At 35.9% G+C, this 27,869-nt stretch overlaps 3 protein-coding genes and 1 pseudogene across 3 annotated transcripts; 2 read left to right on the top strand and 2 right to left on the bottom strand.

Annotated features, from left to right (window-relative positions):
* Window positions 1-761: 761 nt before the first annotated feature.
* Window positions 762-15,959, bottom strand: LOC125221315 (putative UPF0481 protein At3g02645). The gene is made up of 2 exons (XM_089067910.1): window positions 15,508-15,959; window positions 762-1,526 (listed from the first exon to the last, which is right to left on the bottom strand). Exons 1-2 carry the CDS (start codon window positions 15,907-15,909, stop codon window positions 762-764), a joined length of 1,167 nt encoding a protein of 388 aa, XP_088924036.1. The 5' UTR covers window positions 15,910-15,959.
* On the bottom strand, window positions 7,190-7,626 carry LOC148930229 (uncharacterized). The gene is made up of 2 exons (XM_089067911.1): window positions 7,323-7,626; window positions 7,190-7,209 (listed from the first exon to the last, which is right to left on the bottom strand). Exons 1-2 carry the CDS (start codon window positions 7,603-7,605, stop codon window positions 7,190-7,192), a joined length of 303 nt encoding a protein of 100 aa, XP_088924037.1. The 5' UTR covers window positions 7,606-7,626.
* A 2,308-nt stretch (window positions 15,960-18,267) lies between the features above and the next one.
* LOC125221314 (UPF0481 protein At3g47200-like) lies at window positions 18,268-20,150 on the top strand. The gene is made up of 2 exons (XM_089066393.1): window positions 18,268-18,959; window positions 19,571-20,150. The coding sequence occupies exons 1-2, from the start codon at window positions 18,268-18,270 to the stop codon at window positions 20,148-20,150; spliced, it is 1,272 nt and encodes a 423-aa protein (XP_088922519.1).
* A 5,305-nt stretch (window positions 20,151-25,455) lies between these two features.
* Window positions 25,456-27,118, top strand: LOC125218547 (uncharacterized; annotated as a pseudogene).
* Window positions 27,119-27,869: the final 751 nt, after the last annotated feature.

Here is a 27,869-nt window from a genome sequence, read left to right as displayed (position 1 = left end):
AGTTAAAATCATTTGAAGTACTTTTTTACTATTTTCAAGTTTTTCTGGACGAAAATACCCTCAATATCTTTTAGGTATATTTTTTTAATAAACTTATCATATACTCATATTTTTTTATAAATATCTTTACTATATATTTTTGATGAATTTTCTAAATATAATTTGACCTTCAATATAATCACTTAATTTTGTACATGCAAGAAAATATCCTAATTTAATTTTTTATTATTAAAGAAAAGTTCTTTATTCAACCTTCAATATTATCACTTAATTTTGTGACATGCAAGAAAATATCCTTATTTAATTTTTATTATTATTAAAGAAAGTTCTTTATTCAATTTAAAAATTCTTTAATATAAAAAATTGAAGAAATAATTTTACTTGCATTTGCATGTCACAAAATTAAGTGATAAATATTGAAGGTCAAATTCATCAAAAATATATTGTAAAAATATTAATAAAAAAATATGAGTATATGATAAGTTTATTAAGAATATATATCCTTTAAGGTATTGAGGGTATTTTCGTCCAGAAAAACTTGGAAATAGTAAAAAAGTACTTCAAATGATATTAACCCATAGTTAATGGACCTTAAATGATATTTTCAAAGTTCACGGATCTAAAATGATACTTTGGCAAAGTTCGTGGACCAAAAAAGATGTTCCCTCTTTTAGAAAATGAAATTAAAAAAATAATACAAATCAACCTCGTTGATGCCAGACAAGTCTCTAGCCATGGTCGTGTAGATCAACTGGCAGTGTTCAATCGCGTGGATTAATTGTAAAGTAAGTTTGCAAAAAAGTAAGACATAGCAAAAACGTGGCCGTGACAAGAGCTATAACAGTCCATGGGCTCTGAAATTTGGTGTTCAGGAGATCAGCCATCCACGTCCTCGCTTTGTTGTTGCAGTGCTCCTCAATCCTCATCTTCACGTCACGAAAAAGGCCAAAGTTTGAGTATCCATAAGTGTCGATGCTTTTAAACAATTCAACCACCTTTTCATCGCTCGCCAACAAGCTGTACAATATGCCTTTCTCCCGCAGCACTTTCACATCATTAGCATTGTGGATCAGCGGTTTCATGAAATTAAAGTAAGTCGTTACAGCATAGTCTGTGTGTGTCTCGGGAGACATCTCGAACGCAATCATATTTGAGAAGTACACTTTGGCATTGTGTGTTACGTAGAAGGAAGGAAGTTGGAGTTGAGCGTAGAAGGCGAAGGAGAGGAACTTGAAGTCCGTCAAGCAATATGAACTCCGCCGAAAATGGATGCCCTTTGCTTTGAGATCCGTCACCGACCGAAACGGACTGTTCAGCACTTTCCACACAGCTCTTGAGCTTTCATTTTCTACCTTGGGTTGATTATATTTCTTGACAAACTGCCAAAAATAACTTGATTTCTCTTGGGACTCAGCAAGGCTGAGGAGGGCGCGGCGCGAGGCTTCCACTAGGTGAAGAGGCTCTTCTCCCTTTCCATTTCCCCATGGAAGTTTTGTTTTCCTTGTGTTACCCCCCAAAATGTTGGGCTGGTCCCATTATGTGAGAGCCCAACTCAAGTTGGTCCAAAATAAATGGGCATATTTCTTTTTTCTTTAATGCTAATTATGTGAGAGCCCAACTCAACTTTTTGTGAAAGCTTTGCATCTTCCAGTTTTTGCTACTCAAAAACCCGAGTCTAAAAGTGATGAAGAATGGGAGTTTGAACATCATCAAGTGTGTGGCTTTATTCGGCAATTTGTTGAAGAGAATGTTTATCACCACGTTGATCAAGAGACACATGCTCGCACACTATGGGATAAGCTTGAAAATTTGTATGCTTCCAAGTCAGGCAATAACAAATTATTCTTACTTAAGAAGATGATGATGTTGAGATACAAAGATGGAACATCTATAGCTGATCATGTGAGTGAGTTTCTGAGTTCATTAACTCAATTACTCGGCATGGGGGTCACATTAGATGATGAGATTGTAGGACTTTGGTTGCTTGCTACTCTACCAGATTCTTGGGAAACTCTAAGGATTTCACTTATTAATTCAGCTCCCAGTGGTATTGTGACTTTGGAAATCGCCAAGAATGGAGTGTTAAATGAAGAGGTGAGAAGACGGTCGTAGGGTTCTTCATCGCAGTCAGAGGTTTTGGTTACCGAAGACAGGGGGAGAAGCAAAAATAAAGGCAAAAAAGGCAGAGATAAAAGTCGTAGCAAATCAAAATCAAGATACAAGAATATTAAATGTTATCATTGTGGTAAGCCTGGCCATATTAAGAAAAACTGCTTCAAGTGGAAGAAAGAGAACAAAGCTGGCCGAGATAAATCAGAAAGAAAAGAAGATGAAAAATCTGATTCTGTTGCTACTACCACTTCTGATGATGATTTGCTAGTTGTTTGTGATAAAAATGTGATCAACCTAGCATACGACGAGACGAGTTGGGTGATTGATACCGGTGCTTCACTTCATGTCACGTCAAAGAAGGAGTTCTTCACATCTTATACTTCAGGTGATTTTGGAGTATTAAGGATGGGCAATGATGGTTTAGTGAAGGTTGTTGGCATAGGAGATGTTTTCTTAGTTACTAATAATGGAACAAAGTTTACACTCAGAGATGTCAGGCATGCACCGGATATTCGTTTGAATTTGATATCTGCAGGAAAGCTAGATGACGAGGGATTCTGTAATACATTCAGTGAAGGGCAGTGGAAATTGACTAAAGGTTCTTTAGTTGTGGCTCGAGGTGTTGGTTTTGCAGCGGAAATCTATTTAGTTTGATTGAAAGATTTACATCTAAACATGCTTTTATCTGATTGTAAACTAGAAACATGTTCATAAGCATATAATCAAGATCATACTGAATATATATATGCAATTAAATAGAACGATTTACCGTATGAATTCAAGCAATTGAATTCGAACTCCTTCTTCAATCGATCTCTACCACGGATCTTCTGATCTGTTCCCTTTAACTTGGAATTGACCTTTTTGTGGGCAAAGCTTGTCAAATCCTCAAAAGCCGGAGAAGAATTGGAGACAGAAATCTCTAAGGAAGAAGAACCCTAGTAATCGATATTTCTCTCACAGATTTCAGAGAACTAAAAATATCGGTAGAATTATTATCTGTCTTCTCTTCTTCTCCCTTTTATATTAAGTTAATTATTTTGGGCCAGACCAGGGATCTGTGGAGGATTGGATTGGGCCACAGTTAATTAAATTAAAACTAATTTAATTCAAGTCCAAACTTAAATATTATTATCATCCACTATAGATATAATATTGACTGCCCGTCCAAACCGAAATTACGAGTATTCCGGGACTTCCTCTTTAATTAAATCATTTCCCGTGTTAAAGATATAAATATCCATTAATTAATATCAAGTCTGCTATCTGACTTTTATTAAATAATTTCTTTTTCCAAGAGTGGTCTAGTTCAGAAACATTATTTATTATTCATGGAATAAATTCCAACTGGCCAGTTTTCTGAATAATAAAATCTTTTTCTAAACACCTCTTGAGGATATTATCAGACTGGCATCTCCCGGCACACGATTCATTGCAATAACAATACTAGCACCACTTAGACATTAATGATCACTACCCAATCTATCAGGATTCTTGGGCAACGAAATACCCTCACCATTTGATAAGTCAAAGTCGTTTTCAATTAATATCGTATGCTCAATGTTATGTCAACAATGATTAAGAAATGACAATCACTGAGACCTCGTCTTTCAGCAAATAGCCAAGAAAGACTTATCTCACTGTTTGATCCTTTCAGTGCTATACCACACCGACGTCGTTCATTTCCTTAGATAAGGAAATTTTCGGACTGACGTCGCAACCTTTCACGATAGGTAGTCAAAGTCTATCTAGGTTGTGAAACATTTTTCTTACTGCAAGAACCGACAAGTTACCTACTGTGAACGCCGCTCACAACTCGTCTACTGTGCAGAAGACTTAGACTCATTTTGCTTAAACTATGTATTTAAATGGAAAACATATTTCAACATCACATAAATACATAAGTAACCCATAAGCAAAACACATTGTAACAAAATATTCTTTCTCATTAAATGGTAAAAATGGATAGAAGAGTTATTACATATACAAGCATACGAAAGATGCTTTTCCAGTATACTAAACTCTAACAATCTCCCACTTATACTCAAAAACAGCTTTCGAGTATACCAAAACTGCAAAATCCTCCCACTTATACTGAAAGCGGGTCTAGGTCAATCGAACACCTAATCCTTTCACGTGACGTTCAAACGTCCTGGCTGGAAGTGCCTTTGTGAATGGATCTGCCATGTTGTTTTTTGATGCGATCTTGACCACTTCAATGTCTCCTCTCCGCACTATATCACGAATGATGTGATATTTCCTCTCTATATGTTTGATTGCCTTGTGGGCACGTGGTTCCCTTGAGTTTGCCACAGCACCAGAGTTATCACATTAAACAGTGATGCTCTTGGGCATACTCGGAATCACATTCAAATCAATAAGAAAGTTTGTGAACCATACTGCTTCCTTTGCGGCTTCTGATGCTGCCACATATTCAGCTTCCATGGTAGAGTCCGCGATGCATTTCTGCTTCACACTCTTCCAAATTACGGCTCCACCTCCTAAAGTAAACACATATCCCGAGGTTGATTTCCTCGAATCCCGATCAGATTGAAAGTCCGAATCAGTGTAACCTAAAGGATACTTCTCGGATGCCTGGTAAACTAGAGAATACTCCTTAGTTCTTCTCAGATACTTGAGTATTTTCTTTACCGCAATCCAGTGTCCTTGACCAGGGTTAGACTGATACCTTGCTACCATGCCAACGGCAAAGCAAATATCGGGCCTTGTGCATAACATAGCATACATGAGACTCCCAACTGCTGATGCATAAGGGATCCTTCTCATAGCTTCTATCTCAATAGGTGTTTTGGGACACATATCCTGAGACAGACTGATTCCATGGCTAAAAGGTAGAAAACTTTTCTTGGAATCTTGCATGCTAAAACGCTTAACTATCGTATCAATGTAAGATTCTTGAGATATGCACAACATCCTTTTCTGGCGGTTCCTTAGAACTTTAATGCCTAGGATGTGTCCAGCTTCTCCCATATCTTTCATCTCAAATTGACTTGATAGCCAATCTCTCACGTCTGACAACATTTTCTTACTGTTTCCAATCAACAGGATGTCATCTACGTAGAGTACCATAAACACTACATTCTTACCTTCAACTTTCTTGTACACACAGCTCTCATCTGGGCACTGCTCAAAGCCAAAAGACTTCACAGTTTGGTCGAAACACATGTTCCATGATCGAGATGCTTGCTTGAGGCCATAAATGGCCTTCTTAAGCTTCCACACCATGTGTTCTTTGCCCTTGACTACATATCCCTAGGGTTGTTCCATGTAGATGGTCTCCTCAAGACTTCCATTTAGGAAAGCTGTCTTGACGTCCATCTGCCATACTTCCCAATCCATGTAGGCTGCGATAGACAAAAGAATTCGGATTGACTTGAGCATAGCTACTGGCGAAAAGGTCTCATCGTAATCGATACCTTCTCTTTGGGTATAACCCTTAGCTACTAGTCTTGCTTTGAAGACTTTAACTCGTCCGTCAGGTCCTCGTTTACGTTTGTAAATCCATTTTCTCCCAATGGCAGTACAACCTTCAGGTAGGACTAACAAATCATAAACGTCTTTGTCTATCATTGATTGTAGTTCAGAATCCATTCCTTCTTTCCAGGAATGACTATTTGAATCTGTCATCGCCTCTTTGAAGTTCCATGGGTCTAATACATTGCCGTCCTCTAAGTCAGATGACTCACCCAAACCAATGTACCTTTCTGGTTCACGAGGAACCCTCCCACTACGACGAGGCTCTACAATTTGTGGTACAGAAGTTGATATCTCAGGTATAGATTGTACTTGTGTTATTGGATCCTTGCTTGTGGAAACTGAAGTATCTCTTAGTTCCTCAAGAGCTACTTCACTGCTGGGCTTATGATTCATCACATAGTCTTCTTCTAAGAACTTAGCATTTGTGCTAACAAATACCTTCTTATCTCGTAGACTATAGAATTCATAGCCTTTCGTTCCACTGGGATACCCTACAAACAAACATACCTCAGTACGAGACTCCAACTTCGTTGGATCTTTCTCCAACACATGTGCTGGACAACCCCACACTCTGAGATGTCTTAGACTAGATTTTCGTCCAGTCCACAACTCATGTGGTGTTGTAGGTACTGATTTGGATGGTAAGTTGTTCAAGGTATAGCTTGCTGTGAGCAACGCGTGTCCCCAGAACGAAATAGGTAACTTAACATAACTCATCATCGATCGAACCATTTCTAAGAGGGTTCTATTCCTTCGTTCAGCTACGCCGTTCTGCTGGGGTGTGCCAGGCGCAGTCAATTGGGATTCAATTCCCGCCTCTGATAAATAGTCCAAGAACTCACTACACCGTAGAGACTTGATTGTCTTACCATGTCGCGTCTCCACAAGTGCCCTGAATTCTTTGAACTTTTCAAAAGATTCTGACTTGTGACGCATCAAATAGATATATCCAACTTTCGAGTAGTCATCAATGAAGGTGATGAAATACTGAAAGCCGCCTCTAGCTTGAGTAGTCATTGGTCCACACACATCAGAATGAACGAGCTCAAGTACTTCCTTGGCCCTATTACCCTTGACCTTAAATGGTCTCTTAGTCATCTTGTCTTCCAAACATGATTCACAAGTTGTATAAGGTTCTATTTCTAGATCCTTAAGTAGACCTTGGTCTATCAACGCTTGAATCCTAGTAGGGTTAGCATGACCAAGTCTAAGGTGCCATAAGTACGTGTCGTTCATTGAAACAGAAAGAGCTTTTCTTTTTCGAGAAATTTTCGATGTTGAGTTAGATTCAGTTTTATGTTGCATATACTGTGTAGACATTATAGTGTAGAGGTTGTTTTCCATGATACCACGACAGATATAAGAACCACATTTCTTGATAATACATGAATCATCAAATGAAATCGAATATCCATCAGAAACAAGTTTAGAAACTGAAATTAAATTTCTTCTAAACGAAGGTATCAACAAAACATTGTTTAACACTAAAATTATATCACTAGAAAAACGTAAATAAACGTCTCCCACTGCAACAGCTGCCACTCTCGTAGCATTGCCCAGCTGGATTTCGATCTCTGCTTCATTCAACTGCCTTGTTACCTGCATAATATCAGGATCAAAGCAAACATGATCAGTAGCTCCAGTATCAACCACCCATTGCTGAGTAGATACAACTGCTAAACATGATTCTACAACGAAAGCTTGGTGCATACCTGAGCCATTGCCCTTTTTAGGACAATCCGGCTTCCAATGCCCCTTTTCGCTGCATTTGAAGCACTTGCCGCTTTGCTTCTTGTTCGTGTTCACCCGTTTCTTTTTGCCCTTAGCTATCTTAGGTGCTACAACATTCTGGGCTTTCTTCTTCCCCTTACTTGGCTTAGAGCCTGAGGAAGACGGCCTAGAACTCATCATAGCAGCCTTTGTCTGGACCATAAGATCCTCCGCTGACTGCAACTCAGTCAACAGTTCAGCTAGGGTGTAAGCCCTCTTGTTCATCTCGAAATTGAGCTTGAACTGCTGATAGCTAGGTGGCAAAATTTGAAGGATTATAGTTACTTGGGACTCGGGGTCAATGGTCCCTCCCAAAACCTCAATTTGATTGAGGTGGCTCATCATCTCGAGGACATGGTCCCTCACAGGTGTGCCCTCCTTCATAACCTTAGTCATGATGCTCCGAAAGGCTAAAGACTTAGCCGCTCGATTCTGAGTACCAAAAAGGTTATTAAGATTGTTCATAATCTCAGTAGCAGTGTTCATGCCTTGATGCTGATGTTGAAGTACTGTTGACATAGAAGCCAACATGTAGCACTTCGCCATCTCATTGGCTTTACACCACTTCCTGTATGTTTCTTTCACTGCTGCAGAAGCATTTGCAGCAGGTACGGGTGGACATTCAGTAGTGAGCACATATTTGTACTCTTCGGCAGTGAGAACGATATCCATGTTTTGTTTCCATGCAATATAGTTATGACCTTCGAGTTTGTGTTCTTTAAGAATAGCGGAAAGAGGATTGAACGACATCTTGTTTGGATTTAGCTGAGAAAAAGAATAGCTTATTGTTACAAACTATGTAAGATTCTAAAGAGTAAAAACCATTAAAACCGTTTAGATTCTCACAACAGTCAAATAGAATTAAGTACGCCTCTAGGGAGGTCAAGTAAAAAAAATTCATATTTAACAAAATTCTAGTCACAACATCGACGAATAGTCCAGAGACCACTAAGGTGGCATGGCCGCCAAACGTTGCCTAAGCTTGTACCATTGAATATTCAAACCAAGAATTTCATTTCCGTATTGATACTCCTTCTAAGGAAGGTCGCACGCCACAAACAAAATTCTACAGTTATCTCACAAGTCAATTCAATCTTCTGAACTTTGCAATTTCTTATGATTAAAGCTCCCACTATGGTGGGTCGCGATAATATTGGAAATCACGTCTAGATAAAATTGAACTTAATTTTGAGAAGTCTAACCAAAGAACTTGCTGTTTCTTAGGATTAAGGCTCCCACTAAGGTGAGTCGCGTTAATATTGGAAACTGCTTCATACATAGACCAATTCTTTGGAGACCATATACGACAGAGATCGTAATTATCGCTTAGTTATTTTAAGATATGGTTTTTCTTTTAATTATCACTTAAGTGAATTAGGCAGAAAGTTCACTTATATTAATTTCAAATTAATAGATAGTTCTATTAAATACATGAAATTAAACTAAGATAATTAAATAATTTGATTAATTAATAATTAATTAATTATAAATAATTAATCAAATAGTTTATTTAATTAATATTAATCGATTATTATTAAATAATAATAATAATAATATTAATTATAATACTTATCTTTTTCCATTAGGTTTAGGAAATCTAGATATAATAGGATTTAGTTGAAAAATACTTATCCAAATCATCTTAAGATATATTCTAGATAAATAAACTTTATCCAATATCTTATAGATATATTCTAGATAAATAAACTTTATCCAATATCTTATAGATAAGGATTATAATTCAAACCTAACTATATCATGATAAGTATATTTATGGAAATAATCTACATTAACTTCCAATTTATTTATTCCATAAAAATGGAATCCTAGATTTAATAGGATTTATTTGAACAACTAAATTTAATCTATCTAGGATATATCTAGATAGATATAATCTATCAAAATCCCTAAGATATAGATTAAAATTCAAACCTATATTAAATCATAATAAATTAATTTAATGATATTCCATTTATTAAATCAATTTTATAAATTGATTTATGAATGAGATGTTATATCCCACTCGTAATATACGCAAGAGTCAAGCAAACGTGCCATAAAATTCGTAATATTAGTTTATGCATTATTTATGTACTGAATTAAAATTTGGAATCCCATTGTTTAAATAAAGATCCCACAATTCTCGTAATCACAGTTCATATGCTAAATGCATTAACCAAGTCCACAAACAATTAAATATTCATGAAACAAAAAAAGTCTCATTCTGTTCAACACGTAGTCAGTTTCATCTTCACGCAATAAACGCACTTGTTCACAAAACATGCAAACAAAAATCACGTAATCCAACAAAATCAACATTAATTCACGTAATCCTTAATTCACGTAAAAAAACGAAACTGAATCAGTTTCAAAGAATTCCGGATCTTGCGGCTATACTCAGCACTGCTCTCGGACGTGAAAACACGTCCAACAGTAGCCTCCGTCGGAGCTAGAAACTGATCGTCGGCCAGCCTGCCTTGGTGCCGCTCTCGCCCGAGAAAACTCAGTCAGCAGCACCATAACACTCGTCGACTCCGCCCGCAACAGGCTCTCGGCCGGAAAAACACAACCAGCAGCCGTCTCCATCAGTTTCAGATCACGGAAATCGCCGGCGCTGCTCTTGGCTTGATGAACAACCAGCAACGCCCTTCGTCTCCCACTGATCTCGCCTCCTCGTCGACCAGCAAGCCCCGTAACATGATCGAAACTTATCGACCATCAGCGCCTGCTTCCTGTCGACAAATGGCGTGTGATCCGGAGCTGCCCTCGGTATTCAACCGGCAGCTCCCACTGATTTTCCGTCGAAGGAGTCGTGACAGGAAATTGCTCTTAGCCTTTGATGACCAGCAACTTCCTTGGACCTTTGCGTGAATTACTGATCAGTTATTGAAGACACATGATTGTCCAGCCCTAGAATGAATTCGTAGGACACAACCAAGTCTCCAATTTTTGAATTTAGGAGCTGTTCTAAGGCCATAGGTGACATAAGAACCCTAATTCGAATGTTTCGAATGTTCACAGTTCAATAATTCAACAATGAATTAAAAGAACACTTAAACATGCATCAAAAACATTAAACATGCTATTCATACAGGCTCTGATACCAATTGTTGGTTTTGCAGCGGAAATCTATTTAGTTTGATTGAAAGATTTACATCTAAACATGCTTTTATCTGATTGTAAACTAGAAACATGTTCATAAGCATATAATCAAGATCATACTGAATATATATGCAATTAAATAGAACGATTTACCGTATGAATTCAAGCAATTGAATTCGAACTCCTTCTTCAATCGATCTCTACCACGGATCTTCTGATCTGTTCCCTTTAACTTGGAATTGACCTTTTTGTGGGCAAAGCTTGTCAAATCCTCAAAAGCCGGAGAAGAATTGGAGACAGAAATCTCTAAGGAAGAAGAACCCTAGTAATCGATATTTCTCTCACATATTTCAGAGAACTAAAAATATCGGCAGAATTATTATCTGTCTTCTCTTCTTCTCCCTTTTATATTAAGTTAATTATTTTGGGCCAGACTAGGGATCTGTGGAGGATTGGATTGGGCCACAGTTAATTAAATTAAAACTAATTTAATTCAAGTCCAAACTTAAATATTATTATCATCCACTATAGATATAATATTGACTGCCCGTCCAAACCGAAATTACGAGTATCCCGGGACTTCCTCTTTAATTAAATCATTTCCCGTGTTAAAGATATAAATATCCATTAATTAATATCAAGTCTGCTATCTGACTTTTATTAAATAATTTCTTTTTCCAAGAGTGGTCTAGTTCAAAAACATTATTTATTATTCATGGAATAAATTCCAACTGGCCAGTTTTCTGAATAATAAAATCTTTTTCTAAACACCTCTTGAGGATATTATCAGACTGGCCTCTCCCAGCACACGATTCATTGCAATAACAATACTAGCACCACTTAGACATTAATGATCACTACCCAATCTATCAGGATTCTTGGGCAACGAAATACCTTCACCATTTGATAAGTCAAAGTCGTTTTCAATTAATATCGTATGCTCAATGTTATGTCAACAATGATTAAGAAATGACAATCACCGAGACCTCGTCTTTCAGTAAATAGCCAAGAAAGACTTATCTCACTGTTTGATCCTTTCAGTGCTATACCACACCGACGTCGTTCATTTCCTTAGGTAAGGAAATTTTCGGACTGACGTCGCAACCTTTCACGATAGGTAGTCAAAGTCTATCTAGGTTGTGAAACATTTTTCTTACTGCAAGAACCGACAAGTTACCTACTGTGAACGCCGCTCACAACTCGTCTACTGTGCAGAAGACTTAGACTCATTTTGCTTAAACTATGTATTTAAATGGAAAACATATTTCAACATCTCATAAATACATAAGTAACCCATAAGCAAAACACATTGTAACAAAATATTCTTTCTCATTAAATGGTAAAAATGGATAGAAGAGTTATTACATATACAAGCATATGAAAGATGCTTTTCCAGTATACTAAACTCTAACACGAGGAACTAAGAATGCGAATTTGTACTTGATGCAAGCTTCGACTTCAAGTACCATTGTAAATGTGACAGAGAATGATAGCTCAACTGAGTTATGGCACAGAAGACTTAGTCACATAAGTGAGAAGGGCCTTAATTGCCTAGCTAAAAAGAACTTACTTTCGGGTTTGAAGAGTACTATACTGAAAAATTGTGCTCATTGTGCTGCAGAAAAACAGAGAAGAGTTTCATTTAAGCGTCATCCTCCGTCGAGAAAGTCTGAGCTGCTAGAGTTGGTTCACTCCGATGTTTGTGGTCCATTGAAGGTAAGATCACATGGTGGTGCACTTTATTTTGTTACTTTCATTGATGATTGTTCCAGAAAACTTTGGGTCTATGTTTTGAAAACAAAAGACCAAGTTCTTGATGTGTTCAAACAGTTTCAAGCTTCAGTTGAAAGGCAAACAGGAAAGAAGTTAAAGTGCATCCGCACTGATAATGGTGGTGAATATTGTGGACCTTTTGACGATTATTGTCGTGTGCAGGGAATCAGACATCAAAAGACACCACCGAAAACTCCACAACTAAATGGATTGGCTGAACGAATGAATCGGACACTGATCGAGAGAGTTAGATGTTTGCTTCATGATGCTAAGTTGCCTAGGAGCTTTTGGGCAGAAGCTCTGTGTACTGTAGCACATGTGATTAATCTTTCTCCTAGTGTTCCTTTGCAAGGTGATGTACCAGATAAGGTTTGGTTTGGTAAAGACGTGTCATATGATCACCTCCGTGTGTTCGGCTGTAAAGCATTTGTTCATATTCCTAAGGATGAGAGATCTAAGTTAGATGCCAAAACACGACAATGCATCTTTATTGGTTATGGTCAAGATGAATTTGGGTATAGACTTTATGATCCAGTTAAAAGAAAGCTGATGAGAAGTCGAGATGTGATGTTCATTGAGGATCAAACCGTTGATAATATTGACGAGGCGGAGAAAACGGATCCAGAAGAAACTAATGACTTGACTGACATGGATCCCGTCCCTCTAGGTCATTTGCCAAATCCTGTTCAGGATCACGTGCAAGATGACATTGTTGATGACCAGCAAGGTATAGATGATGTTGATGCTCCTATGGATGATGATGAGAATAATCAATACCAAGCACCTATAGCTCCACCAACAGTTCCACTTCGGAGGTCTATTAGAGATCGACGTTCTAATGTGAAGTATACTTCTGAAGAGTATGTTCTTTTAACTGACAGGGGAGAACCTGGATGTTATGATGAGGCTATGGAAAGTGGATGCAAAGATAAATGGGTTGAGGCTATGAAAGATGAACTTCAATCCTTGTATGACAACCATACTTTTGAGTTGGTGAAACTGCCTAATGGTAAACGAGCTTTGAAAAATCGGTGGGTTTACAGGTTAAAACAAGAAGAAAATTCTGCAGCTCCACGATACAAAGCCAGATTGGTCGTCAAAGGTTATAGTCAGAAAAAGGGGATTGATTTTGAAGAAATATTTTCTCCGGTTGTAAAGATGTCTTCTATCAGAACCGTTTTGAGTTTGACAGCTTATTATGATTTAGAGGTTGAACAGATGGATGTAAAAACCGCTTTTCTTCATGGGGATTTGGAGAAAGAGCTTTACATGGAGCAACCAGAGGGTTTTATTTTACAAGGAAAAGAAGATTATGTGTGCAGATTGAAGAAGAGTTTGTATGGTCTTAAGCAAGCTTCCCGCCAATGGTATAAGAAGTTTGAGTTTGTTATGGGGGAACATGGCTATAAGAAAACTACTTCTGATCATTGTGTTTTTGTTAAGAAATTCTCTGATGATGATTTTATTATTCTATTGCTCTATGTTGATGATATGCTTATTTTTTGCCGTAATACTTCTAGAATCAATGTGTTGAAGAAGGAATTAAGTAAGTCCTTTGCGATGAAGGACTTGGGGCTGGCAAAGCAGATTCTTGGCATGCAATTGACACGTAACAGAAATGCTAAGAAATTATGGTTATCACAGGAGAGGTACATTGAAAAAGTACTTCAAAGGTTTAATATGGATAAAGCTAAAACGGTGAGCATTCCCCTTGCTCCACATTTTAGATTGAGTGTGAAGCAAAGTCCCTCCTTAGATAAAGAGAAGGAAGAGATGCAGAAAGTTCCATATTCTTCAGTCGTGGGTAGTTTGATGTATGTGATGGTATGCACGAGACCAGACTTGGCCTTTTCTGTTGGTGCAGTTAGTCGGTTTCTTTCTAATCCGGGCAAGGAGCATTGGAATGCAGTGAAGTGGATTATGAGATATCTTCGTGGAACTTCCAACTTGAAACTATGTTTTGGCATTGAGAAACCTGTTCTAGTTGGTTACACAGATGCAAATATGGCCAGAGATATTGACTCAAGAAGATCTACTTCAGGTTACTTGATTACTTGTGCAGGGGGAGCTGTGTCATGGCAATCTAAGTTGCAAAAGTGTGTTGCTTTGTCTACTACTGAGTCAGAGTTCATTGCGGTGACCGAAGCAAGCAAGGAGTTGCTTTGGATGAAGAAGTTTATGCAAGAGCTCGACTTTACTCAAGAAAGCTATGTCTTGTTTTGTGATAGCCAAAGTGCAATTCACCTCGGTAAAAATTCGACCTTTCATTCAAGATCGAAGCATATTGATGTGAGATATCATTGGATACGAGAAGTTCTTGAGGCTAAATTGTTAGAGCTTGAGAAGATTCACATCGATGATAATGGTGCAGATATGTTCACCAAATCTTTACCGAGAGTGAAGTTTGAAGTTTGTCGCTCGATCGCCGGGATGGCGGTCTCCTCCACATAATGGGAGGGGGAGACTTGTTGGGCTGGTCCCATTATGTGGGAGCCCAACTCAAATTGGCCCAAAATAAATGGGCATATTTCTTTTTTCTTTAATGCTAATTAGTGTGTGTTTAATTAGAAATTGACAGCACATCTTTGATTTGGGTGAATCACAAAATTAAGACGGTGGAGAAGAGAAAAGAGGATGAGAGTCAGCTGCTATTATCATCAATTGAGAGTCAGAATTGAGAGATTGAGAGTGGCAACATAACTCCATTTTGTGAAAGGTGAGTGCAGATTTTCAGCTTGGTGCAGTTCTGTTCGAGGCTTCGATCGGGTATTCATCCGTGGTCTGATTGAGCTGAAATTCGGGCAGTGGGTAGTCGACTTGAAGATCTTGATTTTGTACGGTGGGATTGTTGATCCGTGAACAGTAAGGTCAGATTTTCTGCTGTCGAAGTCAGCCCCTGTTTTGGTGATTTTCTCATCTTGTTTTGGGTATTTTGCTTAAGATTGTTTTATCAACCTAGTTGGAGTTTATACTTGTTGTAGAGGTTGGATATTTGATCTTGTTGCAAAAACATAATATATTGGAGCTTTTGAGTGGACTCTCAAGTCCCGTGGTTTTTCCCTTTTGCTTCGAAAGGGTTTTCCACATAAAAATTGTTGTCACAGTTTATATTTCTGCTGCTGATTGTTTGTCGTTGTTATTTATCGTGCCACATTGTGTTAGAAATAATTATCGACTTGTTTATTGGGAGAGAAAGAACACCATTTGTACTTCCGCAGGCTTTGATTGTTTGGTTTCTTCCCAACACAAAACAATAGGCTCTTTTCCTTCATTATCCCCGTAGATAATAAGGTTCATATACTCGCACAACACTGATTCGTGTCGAGGGTGTATTAAGGACACGAGCCACAATGGGATCTGATTCTCCAACATTCTCATATCGCGGAACATGAACATTATCCCAGACTTCCCTGGACGTTGGCGAATTAGGGTGGAATTTTCACCATGTTGCAAATAGCATATAACGAAGCAGGTGTCGCGAAGCATCATTTCAGCCAATTCCTTGTCGTTGTAGCCGTCTGCTCCCATGTAGAAGTGTCTGATTTCGTCTATTCGCTCGCGGATCTTGCTCAGAAGGAAACTTTTGTGGTTGGCATCCTTGCAAATTAAATCCTGAAGCTCGTGGCTCCACCAGCTGCGAATGTGGATGCCCATGCCCTTTGGACTGTTTTATAGTTGAGTCTTATTATTCGAAGTTAGTTTGTTGAGACGGTATTCGACGTTTGCTTTAAGTTTTCTTAATTAATCTTTTGAATTGGTCGTGTGTATTTTGTTCTTCCCCTTTTCTTCCCCGCTTCTTTAACCCACACCTAGTCGCGATCAACCGTGTTTTCTATCTTTAGAAAATGCGAGCGTGACATATCTTTTACTCCCTCCGTCCCACAAAGATTGTCCCACTTTGACCGAGCACGGGTTTTAAGAAATGTAATGAAAAGTAAGTTGAAAAAATTAGTGGAATGTGGGTCCTACTTTTATTTATTAGTATTAGTATTAGTATTATAATAAAATGAGAGTAGAAATGAGTTAATGGAATATGAGGTCCATTACCAAAAATGGTAAAAGGTGAAATGGGACAATCTTTGTGGGACGGACGGAAATGGAAAAATGAGACAATCTTTGTGGAACAGAGGGAGTATCTTTTATCTTTGACAATGTCTTCCACATTACCTACCTAACTCTACTTGATTGAGGTTTATAAGCTTGTATAAGGTAGTTACAATGGGAGCTTCTCTTTTCTATGTTAGACATAACACCCAAAAGAGTCAAATAGACACCCTCTTTCCGCACTGGAAGATTTAACTAAACTCAATTCATTAAGTATTTTACTTAAAGCTTGAATACGAGACAATATACAACACAAAATTATTTATTCCCTTTATCCCGTTTGAGTACGCATGCACTTTTTCTTTTTTAGGTCGTCCCATAAGAATATGAACTTTCTAATTTTGGAAAGGTCTTTTCTCTTTATTGAGGTGACACACATTTTCCACTCTTTAATGATATTTTATTTCTAACTTTCTCTTATTTTATCAATTGTGTATTAAAATTCGTGTCAAACCAAAGCGCATACTCTTAGGGGACGGGGAAGTATTAAAACGCACGAAAAATTACAAATACTTTCAATGTAAAAATATATTTATACATAAGTATTTATTAATTTCGGAATCCACCAATTTTCATTACTAAAGAAATTAATTTAATTAAGAAAACCATTAATTGAGAAAATTAATTTTAGTAATTAAGAAATCAAAATTTTAATTAATTAGGATTAAAACTATTTTTAATTACAAAAACCTTCTTCTTTCTTCTCCGAAAAACCTGCGAAAATTAGAAATATAAAAAATCCTACCTTTTAGGTGCTTGTGGCCTCACCACCTACAACGAGCGTCGCGACAGCCCCTCATACAGCCTCATCCAGCTTTCTGAAGGCCGGAATAAATCTTGAACAGAGTGAATTGTTTGTATTGAAATAGATTAGTGAAATGAGACAAATTATATGAGACGGACCAAAATGGAAAACTGAGACGAATTATCCGGGACGGAGTGAGTATTATTTTGTACAACCCCATCAATATAAAACATTATCTTTGACATTAAGACGCCAACTCACAACTAATAAATGTACACGACGTTCTCCTTCAATTTCTTAATATCAATTTAATATATTTGATTTACTAATCCAATCGATCAACTATTTAATCAGGTTAACATTATTGATGGATTAGCTTAATGACAGATGGCCCGTAGTACATGATTCGTGGAAAATAAAATCGAGTATCTTAAAACCTAAACCATCCTTTGAACAATTTATAAACAGAGTTTGGTAATGGGGCAAACATTGTCAAAGATAAAAAAGATTATTATATTTTGTGACTTGATCAAAGTATTTTGAATTTTGGAAATGGAGATAGTAGCTATTTAAAATCACAAATTTTGATCAAATTATAGTCAGTCAGATAATATTTGAAACAAAAACTACTATTTCCTCAATCAATGGAAAGTAGGATAGAACTATTTTCTTATTAATCCGTTCCACAAAAATATGATCAACTACTAATTTTGGAATACTTGAACAACACATTACTCATATACATAATTTTATTTTTAACTTATATCATTACACTATACTATTACTAATGATGTAAAGTTTACTCGTGACGAACCAAATGTTCATACTTTTCAGGAACGAAGGGAGTATTATATTACGGGTTTCACTTTTTCCCATTTGTATTGACATTGTTTCATCATAAAAAGGTCATTCCGCATTCAAATGTAACAATTACGGAAAATGAAATTTTGTGATATAGACGACTACTATACCTTCAAAATATTTTAGTACTATGATCTTTTTATATGATTTTAGTCTCTCTTAGTTAATTAATTGATTTTTTTAATCTTTGGCAATCTCAGATGTGGTCACCACTTTTATATAGTACTAACACCAAAGCACTGTTTCCATTAAAATATGAAAACCAATTTGCACATATAGAAACAAGTATATCCATTGAGTCTATGGCAGAAATAGCCGAGGAAACTCCGGCCGCGACCGAGGCCGTGATTGTCGACATCCAATCTCGGTGGCGCATGCTCCACAGAGTTCCGGTGCACGTGCGAGAGGAGAAGAAACACGTGTTTGAGCCAGTTGTGGTCCCCCTCGGCCCATACCACTGCCGCCAGCATCCACAATCGCAGCTGGTCGAGCCACTCAAGGACGCGGTACAAGATATAGTTTGCAAATTAGATCAAACAGACCGGAAAGGCTTCCTCCTGAGCAAGATCCTTGAGCGGATAGACGAAATCCGCCATTTCTACGGTGGAGCAGATGGCTACACTGACCAGGAATTGGCTGAAATGATACATCGCGACGCCTGCTTCCTCGTATTCAGTATGATACCAAAGACTTTCTCCATGATTCGCCATAACCTGGGAATGTACGGGATATTGTTCATGTCTCGCGATATGTATATGCTGGAAAATCAAATTCCGTTATGGCTCATCCCCTTAATACACCCTCACCAATCATTTCTGTGCAAGTATTTGAGCAGCAATGTTTTCGGGGATTACAGGATGACACAGCTTCCATGGAAAACCGGAAGAGGAGAAGAGCCCCTTCACCTACTCGAAGCTTTCCATCGCACCTTCCTTAGCCTTGTTCAGACCCCAGAAAATTCAAGTACGAATTTTTGTCCCTTGAAAATAGATTAGTTTTAATATTTGATTCGTCCCTCAAAATTAGATAAATTTAAATACAGTAAAGTCATTTTTATTCTAAACATCTGCCATTTTAAGATTTTTAAATCCCGAACAAATGAAAACGGTTTGAGAATGGTTGACTCCGTAAAAAATTGACGACAACGGCAATTAACTCACTTTTGACCGGATTAGATTACTTACACTTTTGGCTAATTATTTGAAAACATAAAATTTAGTAATGTAATCCACTCAAAAGTCAATTAATGGTAGTTGACCATTAAGTTTTGACTGAGCCAACAAGAAAAGACTTTTTCTGGACTGTTTTCGTTTGCTCGGATTCAAAAGTTAAAAAATGGAGTATATGTTTCAACCAAAATCATAAAATAACCATATGTTTAAAACAACAAATGGACTTTAGTCGATTTTCTTCTAACTAATGTGCTTGGATCTCATTCTCTATTAACAATTCTCAAATTACTCTTTCTTTCTATTTCTTTTACTTTACCAATTTAATTACGCATTAAAACTCGTACCGTTACAAAATTGGCCTAGACGACGGAGGAGGGAGTAATTTTTCGCGACTAATCAACAAATACAATCAACCAAAGCCAAAGGATGAAAGCTCGAGAAGAACTCTATGGCAAAACTTGAACACCCCGTTTCAGTCGGCGACGGATCTGAAAGCAAAAGGCATCTATTTCCGGCGAAGCTCCCATTGCTTGACCGACATCAAGTTCTTCTCCTTCGCACTATACGCAGAGCTCCACCTCCCTTTCTTCAACATCACAAACAACAGCAAAACATTCTTCTCCAACATTATCGCATTCGAGATGTCGCCAGAGACGGAAACAGACTACGGCGTAACATCGTATTTCAGTTTCATGAAAACGCTGATCCACAATGCTAGTGATGTAAAAGTTTTGCGGGAGAAGGGGATATTGTACAGCAGGTTGGCGTGCGATGAAGAGGTGGTTGAGATGTTTAAAAGCATCGATACTTATGGGTACTCGAAGCATGGGCTTTTGGATGAAGTGAAGATGAGGATTGAGGAGCACTGCAGTAGTAAAGCGAAGACGTGGATGGCTGACCTCGTCAACACCAAGTTTCGGAGCCCGTGGACTGTGATAGCGCTCGCGGCTGCTGCTTTTCTGCTAGCGCTTACCGTTGTACAAACTTACTACACGGTCAATCCAGCCGATTGAAATTTTGTTGCTTGATCCACTTCGTGCTTTGTTTTTTCCTTTTTTTATGGTTACATTTTGTATTTGTAATGATATTTACGTTGGAAGCAGCCGAATACCCTCGATCTCAATTTATGTTGGTGAGAATTTATGTTTTTGGTTAGGGGGGAGATACCCTATGAAAATGGAGAATAGAGTGGTGGAAATACCTTGTTTTTCTTGCATGACAAAGAGAGATTTATAATTTATATAAATTGGACTTTGTTCAGATATTGGACTTGGGCATTGAAGTAAAATACAGAAAAGCCCAATGGCCCAGTGTCGAGCGCACACTCATCTTTTCTCAAATCGATTAGTAATTATTTAAATTATTATTCAATTTGTCCATAAAAAAAATAATTTTGTGTTTTTATATCAGTCCATTCATCAAGATTAGAATAATATTAAAATTTTGATTTTGTCATTGAGAGGAAAAAAAAAAAAAAAAAAAGCATATATATAATGAATTGCTAACTATGAATTGCTGACTAATTACCGATCTCAAATTGAGACCAATTTTCAACCATTAGATTAGAAGATCTTGTGGTTAATATGATGCCAAGTGTAATATATTTTAAATTTAAACAATTATTAATTAAATTAAAAGGGTATTAATGTCAAATCCTATATGTGGTAATTATAACTAACTACTTTCTCTCTCCTCAAAATCATCTCAAATCTTTAAATTTACGTAACTCTCTCAATTTAAATTATTTTTTCGCACTCTCCTCAAAATCATCTCAAATCTTTAAATTTACGTAACTCTCTCAATTTAAATTATTTTTTCGCAAAAAATATATCAAATTAAAGATAATTTAATAAGGATTCCAACGAAATCTCAATTGCATATGTTCCGACGATGTTCGGGTGATGAAATTTGATAAATTATATTTCAATTTTCGTACATGTTGATAAGTAGCTATTTTCAACAAATGCAACAAAAAATCTCAATATATTGTAGGCAAAATCTCAATATTATGCATGTCCAATCTCAATAAAAATGTGTTGATATTCCAATGTCATATTGTTGATATTTGTAATACACAATGTTGATATAAAAAAACACTCACGAAAATTATCATATGATAACATAATGACAATATTACCCTTTTGTTGATATTTTGTCTACTATTTATTGAGATTTTGTGAGCTTTAATCTCATCCACTCATTTTAAAATCCAAGAATGGAGATTTAGTCTTGATTTTGGATTAGGGTGCTAAAAGCATTATAATAGGACCCCATACCATCTAACCAAATTCCACCAATTCAACCAATTCCACCAGGTCCAAAAGAGCACTTGAACGCTCAACAAGAAAAACCAAGGTTTTAAACAAAAGGAGTACTAGTATTGGACATTGAACACATCCCATAAAATATATCAGCATATAGTATTTTCGTTCCACAATAAGAATTGCATTTGGTATGAGTACAATAAGTTAGCAGACTATAAGTCCCTATTAGTTTAATAATAAAATGTGAGTGCAATAAGTTGATAGAATGTGTAGCCTACTTATTATTTATAGTAAAAATAAAATATGACTTTTATTACGAGACAAACTAAAATGACAAAATATAATTTTTATCATAGGACGGACGGATGTATCAAAACCTGTTATTATAAATTGGAACATGAGGAAATACATCAATTGATAGGTGAAGGAACGAAATTACAAGTGCATTGGAAAAGAATAAAATATGAATGTATTAATTGACTTAAATTTATCCAAACAGACCTATATTTGCAGTCTGCAGACGAATTAAATTTATTTTAGAAAACTAACCTTTGCCAATTTTTCTTGTGTACTTGCTCTGTATGAGGGCGGTGTATTCAAGTTTCGATTAGGTTTTTTGGTTCGGTTTTTTGTTCAAGTTGGGCTGGGATTGTAAGTTTTGTGTCTCACATATGTGACATGCGATAGAATCCTAAATAGAATTGAATTTTAGTATAATACATTATTTGGTATAAGACACATTTTATCCTAATTAATTGACTATCAATTAATTATTGTCACATACACTACAAAAATCTCGCGATTTAGCAGCGGATAAACATCCGTCACTATTAGTAGCGGATTTGTAACGAAATATCCGTTGCAAAAGTTAGTAAGGGAATTTGTAGCAGATTTTCAATAAAATTTGGCGGCATAATAGTGCGCCATATTCAGGGACGAATTTAGTAACGGATCCAGTCCGCTAGTAATTAGTAGGAGGCATATCCGCTACTAATAATTATTTCTTTATTAATAAAAATCTAAATTACAAAATTAAATAAATATAGCGACGGATTCATATTCGCTAGCAAATAGTAGCAGATATATCCGCTACTATTAATTATTACAAAATTAAACAAAAGAAATTATAAAAATAAATAAATTTAGCAACGGATTCGTATCCGTTAGTAGTTAATAGCGGAACAAAAATGTCCGTTACTATTCTGCGGCTAGAATTTTACTTATTATTTTTTATTTAATTTTGTTATTAGTTAATAGCAATACAAAAAATATGATATAGGAAATTTTAAACAAATTCTCACGTGATTTTGAGTTTGATCCAAAATAAATATAATCCCTCCATTTCGCAGTATTTTTTATTTAATTTTGTTATTAGTTAATAGCAATACAAAAAATATGATATAGGAAATTTTAAACAAATTCTCACGTTATTTTGAGTTTGATCCAAAATAAATATAATCCCTCCATTTCGTAGTAGTTGAGTCATTTTTTTTTGCACAAAGATTAATAAAAAATAAATATTAAATATATTAAATGAAAAGATGATAAAATTGGAAAGAGAAAATGCAGAGAGAATAAAATAAGAGAGGGAATAAAATAGAAGACGGAAAATATGTTGCTTTTTGCTAAAAAGAAAAATTACTCTACTATGGATGGCAGGCAATTTTTGATACGACACGATACGACGACACGGACCCGCACGAAATTAACACGACACGAACACGCACGTTCAGGATTTGGGTCCTTATAGGGTCGACCCAATAAGAACACGAAGATAACGGGTTGGGTCGGGTCGTGTTTGGGTCGGGTTTGGGTTACACGTTAAGAAAAAAAATTATTTTTATTAATTAAAAAATTATTAAACTTTAATTTCTAGTTATTTTTGTTGATTAAAAATATTATACTTTAATTTTAATTAATTAAAAAATATTATACTTTCATTTTATTAATTAAAAATATTAATTAATTTTTCTATAAATTTTAAGAAAATATTATGCTTAGATTTTATTAAAAAATAATATTTTTAATTATTTAATTTTATTATATAGATTTAATATTACTATAATTTAATTTCATTATTTTGATTAAGAAAATAATTATTTTAATTTGGTATTTTTTTATTTTATCATGTAATATCAAGTTTATATCGTATAATAACATCATGTTTTAGTCGTTATCGTATTGTGTCAAGCTAACTTACTATCATTAACAGAGAGTTGACTTTTTTATTTTATTTGTACATGATAATACGCACGAATCCGCTGGGTTGGGACACATAAGAACCCGATGATTTCGGGTTGGGTTGAGCTTGGACACGATTGGGTTGTGTCGATAATGGGTTGACACGATAACGACCCAACACGCACGATCTGATAGCCCTTGGAGCATACTAAAGTATAAAAATGACTCAACTATCATGGAACAGAAGGAGTACAATTTTTAATTAAAACAATATTTTTTTTTAAAATTTGAAGATATTTAATTTCAAATTTAATATTTTCTTAAATTATTATAGAATGATTAGTATGTAATTTATTTTAATTTACTTCATATTTTTAAATTTTATTTCAATGTATAATGTTGAAAATGTTCGACAATGTATGTACAATTTATGTATGTTTATCGTTATCCAAATAAATATAAATGTACATAAACTGTATTCGTACATAATATCCCTAAATTTTAAATTTAATTGAATTATTTATGTATTAGTTTTGTTGGGGAGTGATCAATTGCTAACTACAACTAATTTAAGGCCACATGATTTTAAAAAACGTGTGGTCTATAATTTGCCACGTGTAATTTTCGTTTTTATTAATTAAATCGAAAAAGATAAAAAAAAACCGCCAAATTAGGGTTTTGGATGAAAATGTCAATATAGTGTTTCGAAAATATCAACACAATGCTTTGAGAATGTCAACACAAATTTAGGATTGACATTGTATATGCTTTATATTGACATATTATCTTAGCTGCATTGACATTAACCTGTGTACGAAAAATACGAAAATTCTAGATTTTTTTTTTCAAATTTTAACGTCGGAACATATGCATGTAGTATATCGTTGGAATCCTTATAAAATTATCTTTAATTTGATATATGTTATATGAATTTAAAGTGTTGGGATTTCTTTTAAAAGTTAGTTATAACTAACTTGACATTAATACCCCTATTGATTTTATTGGAATTAATCCTATAGCCTTATTGACGTTTTTTGTTGATCGTATTGACATTTTGTGGTTGATGATATAGGCTTTTAATTTGAATATCTAATGGCTATTATTGAGTTGTAGTTAGCAATTAAGCATTGAGTTAGCAATATAACACTCCCCTAGTTTTGTTATTAGTTAATAGCAATACAAAAGAAGTGACATAGTAAATTCATAATAATTTTTCACATTATTTCAAACTTATTAAAATAAATATAAAATTTTTAATTAAAATATTGTTTTTATAATTTTTATGTCATTTAATTATCTGATTTTTTTTGGAGCTGCAACTAAAATTATTTTTTTATGTTAATTATTGATAGTCAATTACGTGATAGAAGATGGGTGCAAATAAATTTTTTAAGTGGTACTCCATATAATTGGATTATTAATTATTAATTAATTTCACTCAACTCACACACCACAACGCACGACTCAACCCTTAACTCCCACGCCGCTTCGACGCCACAGCCTCTCTCGACGCCGTCGCCGCCTCCATCGACGGCCGCCTACCTCGACACCTGACGACCGTCCCTGCTTCTCCTCCCACGGTTCTCTCTCTCTCTCTCTCTCTATCCCACAGCACATCTTAATTTTGCCTAATCTAAATTTTGCCTGTTCAGTTACTTGCTTGTGGGTGTGGTGTTCCCTCATATATTGAATAGGATGAAAGAGGAGCACCAATTCTAGCGTGTATGGCTAAATGGTTCTAGTTTATGTTGGATCAGTTCTAATGGGGAATTTCTGTTTAGTTGGCAATTTTGCTTTATTAGGATTATTATTTGTTACTGATATCAGATTTTGATTAACCAGAGTGATGTTTTTGATGATATTTAGAAAGCCATCCTAAGAGTACATTAGGATTTATACAACAGAAAGTGGTGGTCATGCGCCTCCCCACGCGGCAGGGCTCGGAGATTGTGGTGGTCTACGTGCGACACCCATGGCTACCTCCACGCTTCTCTACTCCCATGGCAATGCTGCCGACTCGGACAGAAGTACGAGCTCTTCATCGAGCTCAACATTCATATGTGCGTCAATCTCCTTGGGTACATATGCTTTTTTCGTCTTCAATCGGTCAATTCTAGCAGTTTTTGAATGAATTTGGTTCGCAGAAAAGCATATAAAATTGATTAAGCAGATGCGATTTTCCGTTCACATTATGCTAAAACTCTTTTACTTTATTTGGATTCTGAGTTTCGTGCTCTAGGTTCATGCTCATCATTATAATTTGGAAACCTTTGAAAGTAAGAAAATTTCTCGAGATTGAATTTTTACCATAGGAATTGTGTGCTTTGCTACTGCTACATCTAGTGATAAATTATAGAATAGTTTGTACAATCTGTGAACTCATATATTCACATGTGAGTGTGTGTTTGGGTGTGTGTCACATATTGTAGAAAAGAATAACTTTGTGAAGCTTCTTTGAATATGATCAGGTATGACTACTCTGGATATGGGCAGTCGACTGGGACAGTGAGTGCTAGATCTGATGCTTTTTGTTGGATCTTTCTCTTGGAGCATATACTGTAACTGTGAAAAAGATGGTTATGTTGGTTTTTGTTTGTAGCCCAGTGAGCATAATACAAATGCGGTTATTGAAGCTGCTTTCAAGTGTTTGGAGGAGAACTATGGCACCAAGCAGGAAGATGTTATCTTATACAGTCAATCTGTGGTAAGTGGCCCCACTTTAGATCCAGCAACTTGTTTGCCTAGTGTACGAGTTGTTGTTTTGCATAGTCCTATACTCTCTGGTGTGAGAGTCATGTATTTTGTCAAAAAAACTTATTGGTTCGACATCTACAAGGTTATATCTTCCCCATAATGTGAAATTAAGATGCAAATTTCTTGCTTTCAATTGTGTTGAATTAATGTATTGTTGTTGCGTTGTCTCTTGCTGTAGAACATCGAAAAGTCCATCCTGCTAAATCAACTGTCCTCATTATTCATGTAAGTATCAGTATTTTTCTATTCGTAACTTTAGAAACTCTTATGTTGAAGATGAGGTATTAATACTATATCTGTGTTGGATGCTTCTTGCTTATTTTGACGCAACTCAATATTTCTCAAGTCTTCCTTGCCTATTTGTTATGAATGTGCTATGCTGTGTACTAGTTTTCATGAATTGCATGCTAGAGTCTAGTTTATACCCCCCATTTAAGTGTTTCTTTGCAACATAAATGATCTTGTGATGGTTTGTTGTCAAGGAACTGCAGATAAAGTGGTTAACCTTTCACACAGTGATCAGTTGTGAGAACTCTGCAAAGAGAAATACGAGCCATTGTGGATCAAAGGAGGGACCACTGAATACATCAAACATCTCAAGAAGTTTGTGGCAACAGTGGAGCGATCTCCATAGCACGGAACGAGCACGAGGAAGAGCATAGATATTTTTGATGCTCCGAGGAAGAGCAGCGACAGGAGGGAGAAGCCAAGGCGTAGTATGGACAAGCCCGGGAGATCAAATCACCAACCACAGAATGTTGATAGTTTTAGGATGTCGTTTGAGGGAGAAGCCTTCATGTCCCAACAGTCCCATAACTCGAGTTATTCAGTTGTTCAGTCTCTAGTCATGATTATGAAGAATTATGAGTTTGACCTTTTTGAGATTCATTATTATCTATATTTTAAAGTTATGACAATATCGAACTTTATGTAATTTGAAAAATACTTATTAGTTTATCTATTATTATTTTTTGCTACAAAGAATTGTTGTTATTTATTTGTTGAGATGTTGGTTTGTAGTAAACAGGTTGTCGAAACTGGGCAAACAATAAAATAATTGATCCGTAATATAAATTTAAAGTTAGCAACGGAGCAACTGAAGTAAAATATAAATAAACAAAAAAAAAACTACAGTAGCGGAATATATCCGTTGCTAATCTCTTACTAATGAAATTCTGCTACTGATCCGCTAGTACTAGCAACGAATATATCTGTTGCTAAACTTGATTCATTTTCGTTTCTGTTTTGATTTCAACATTTAGTAGCGGATTTCGTCTGTTGGAAATCCGTTGCTAGGTCTTAGTAGCGGACTTTGTACGCTACAAGTGATTTGGCAGCGAGGTCTTTAGCGGCGGACAATATCCGCTACTAATCCGCTGCTAATCTGATTTAGCAACGGAATTTAGTCATTTAGCAGCGGAGTTTTCCGTTGCTAAATCGCGAGATTTTTGTAGTGATATCAATTAATTAAATAATCATATTATATTTCTCCAAAGAGAATATATGTTCATATATATATATGTGCCGATTGAT

Source organism: Salvia hispanica, chromosome 3 (genome assembly GCF_029641045.1).
Source record: "Salvia hispanica isolate PSC_SH4W2 chromosome 3, Shi_PSC_v1, whole genome shotgun sequence".
In the NCBI taxonomy this organism is placed as follows: Eukaryota; Viridiplantae; Streptophyta; class Magnoliopsida; order Lamiales; family Lamiaceae; genus Salvia; species Salvia hispanica.
The sequence above is the reverse complement of the archived record's forward strand: the minus strand, read 5'-3'. Positions and strand labels throughout refer to the sequence as shown.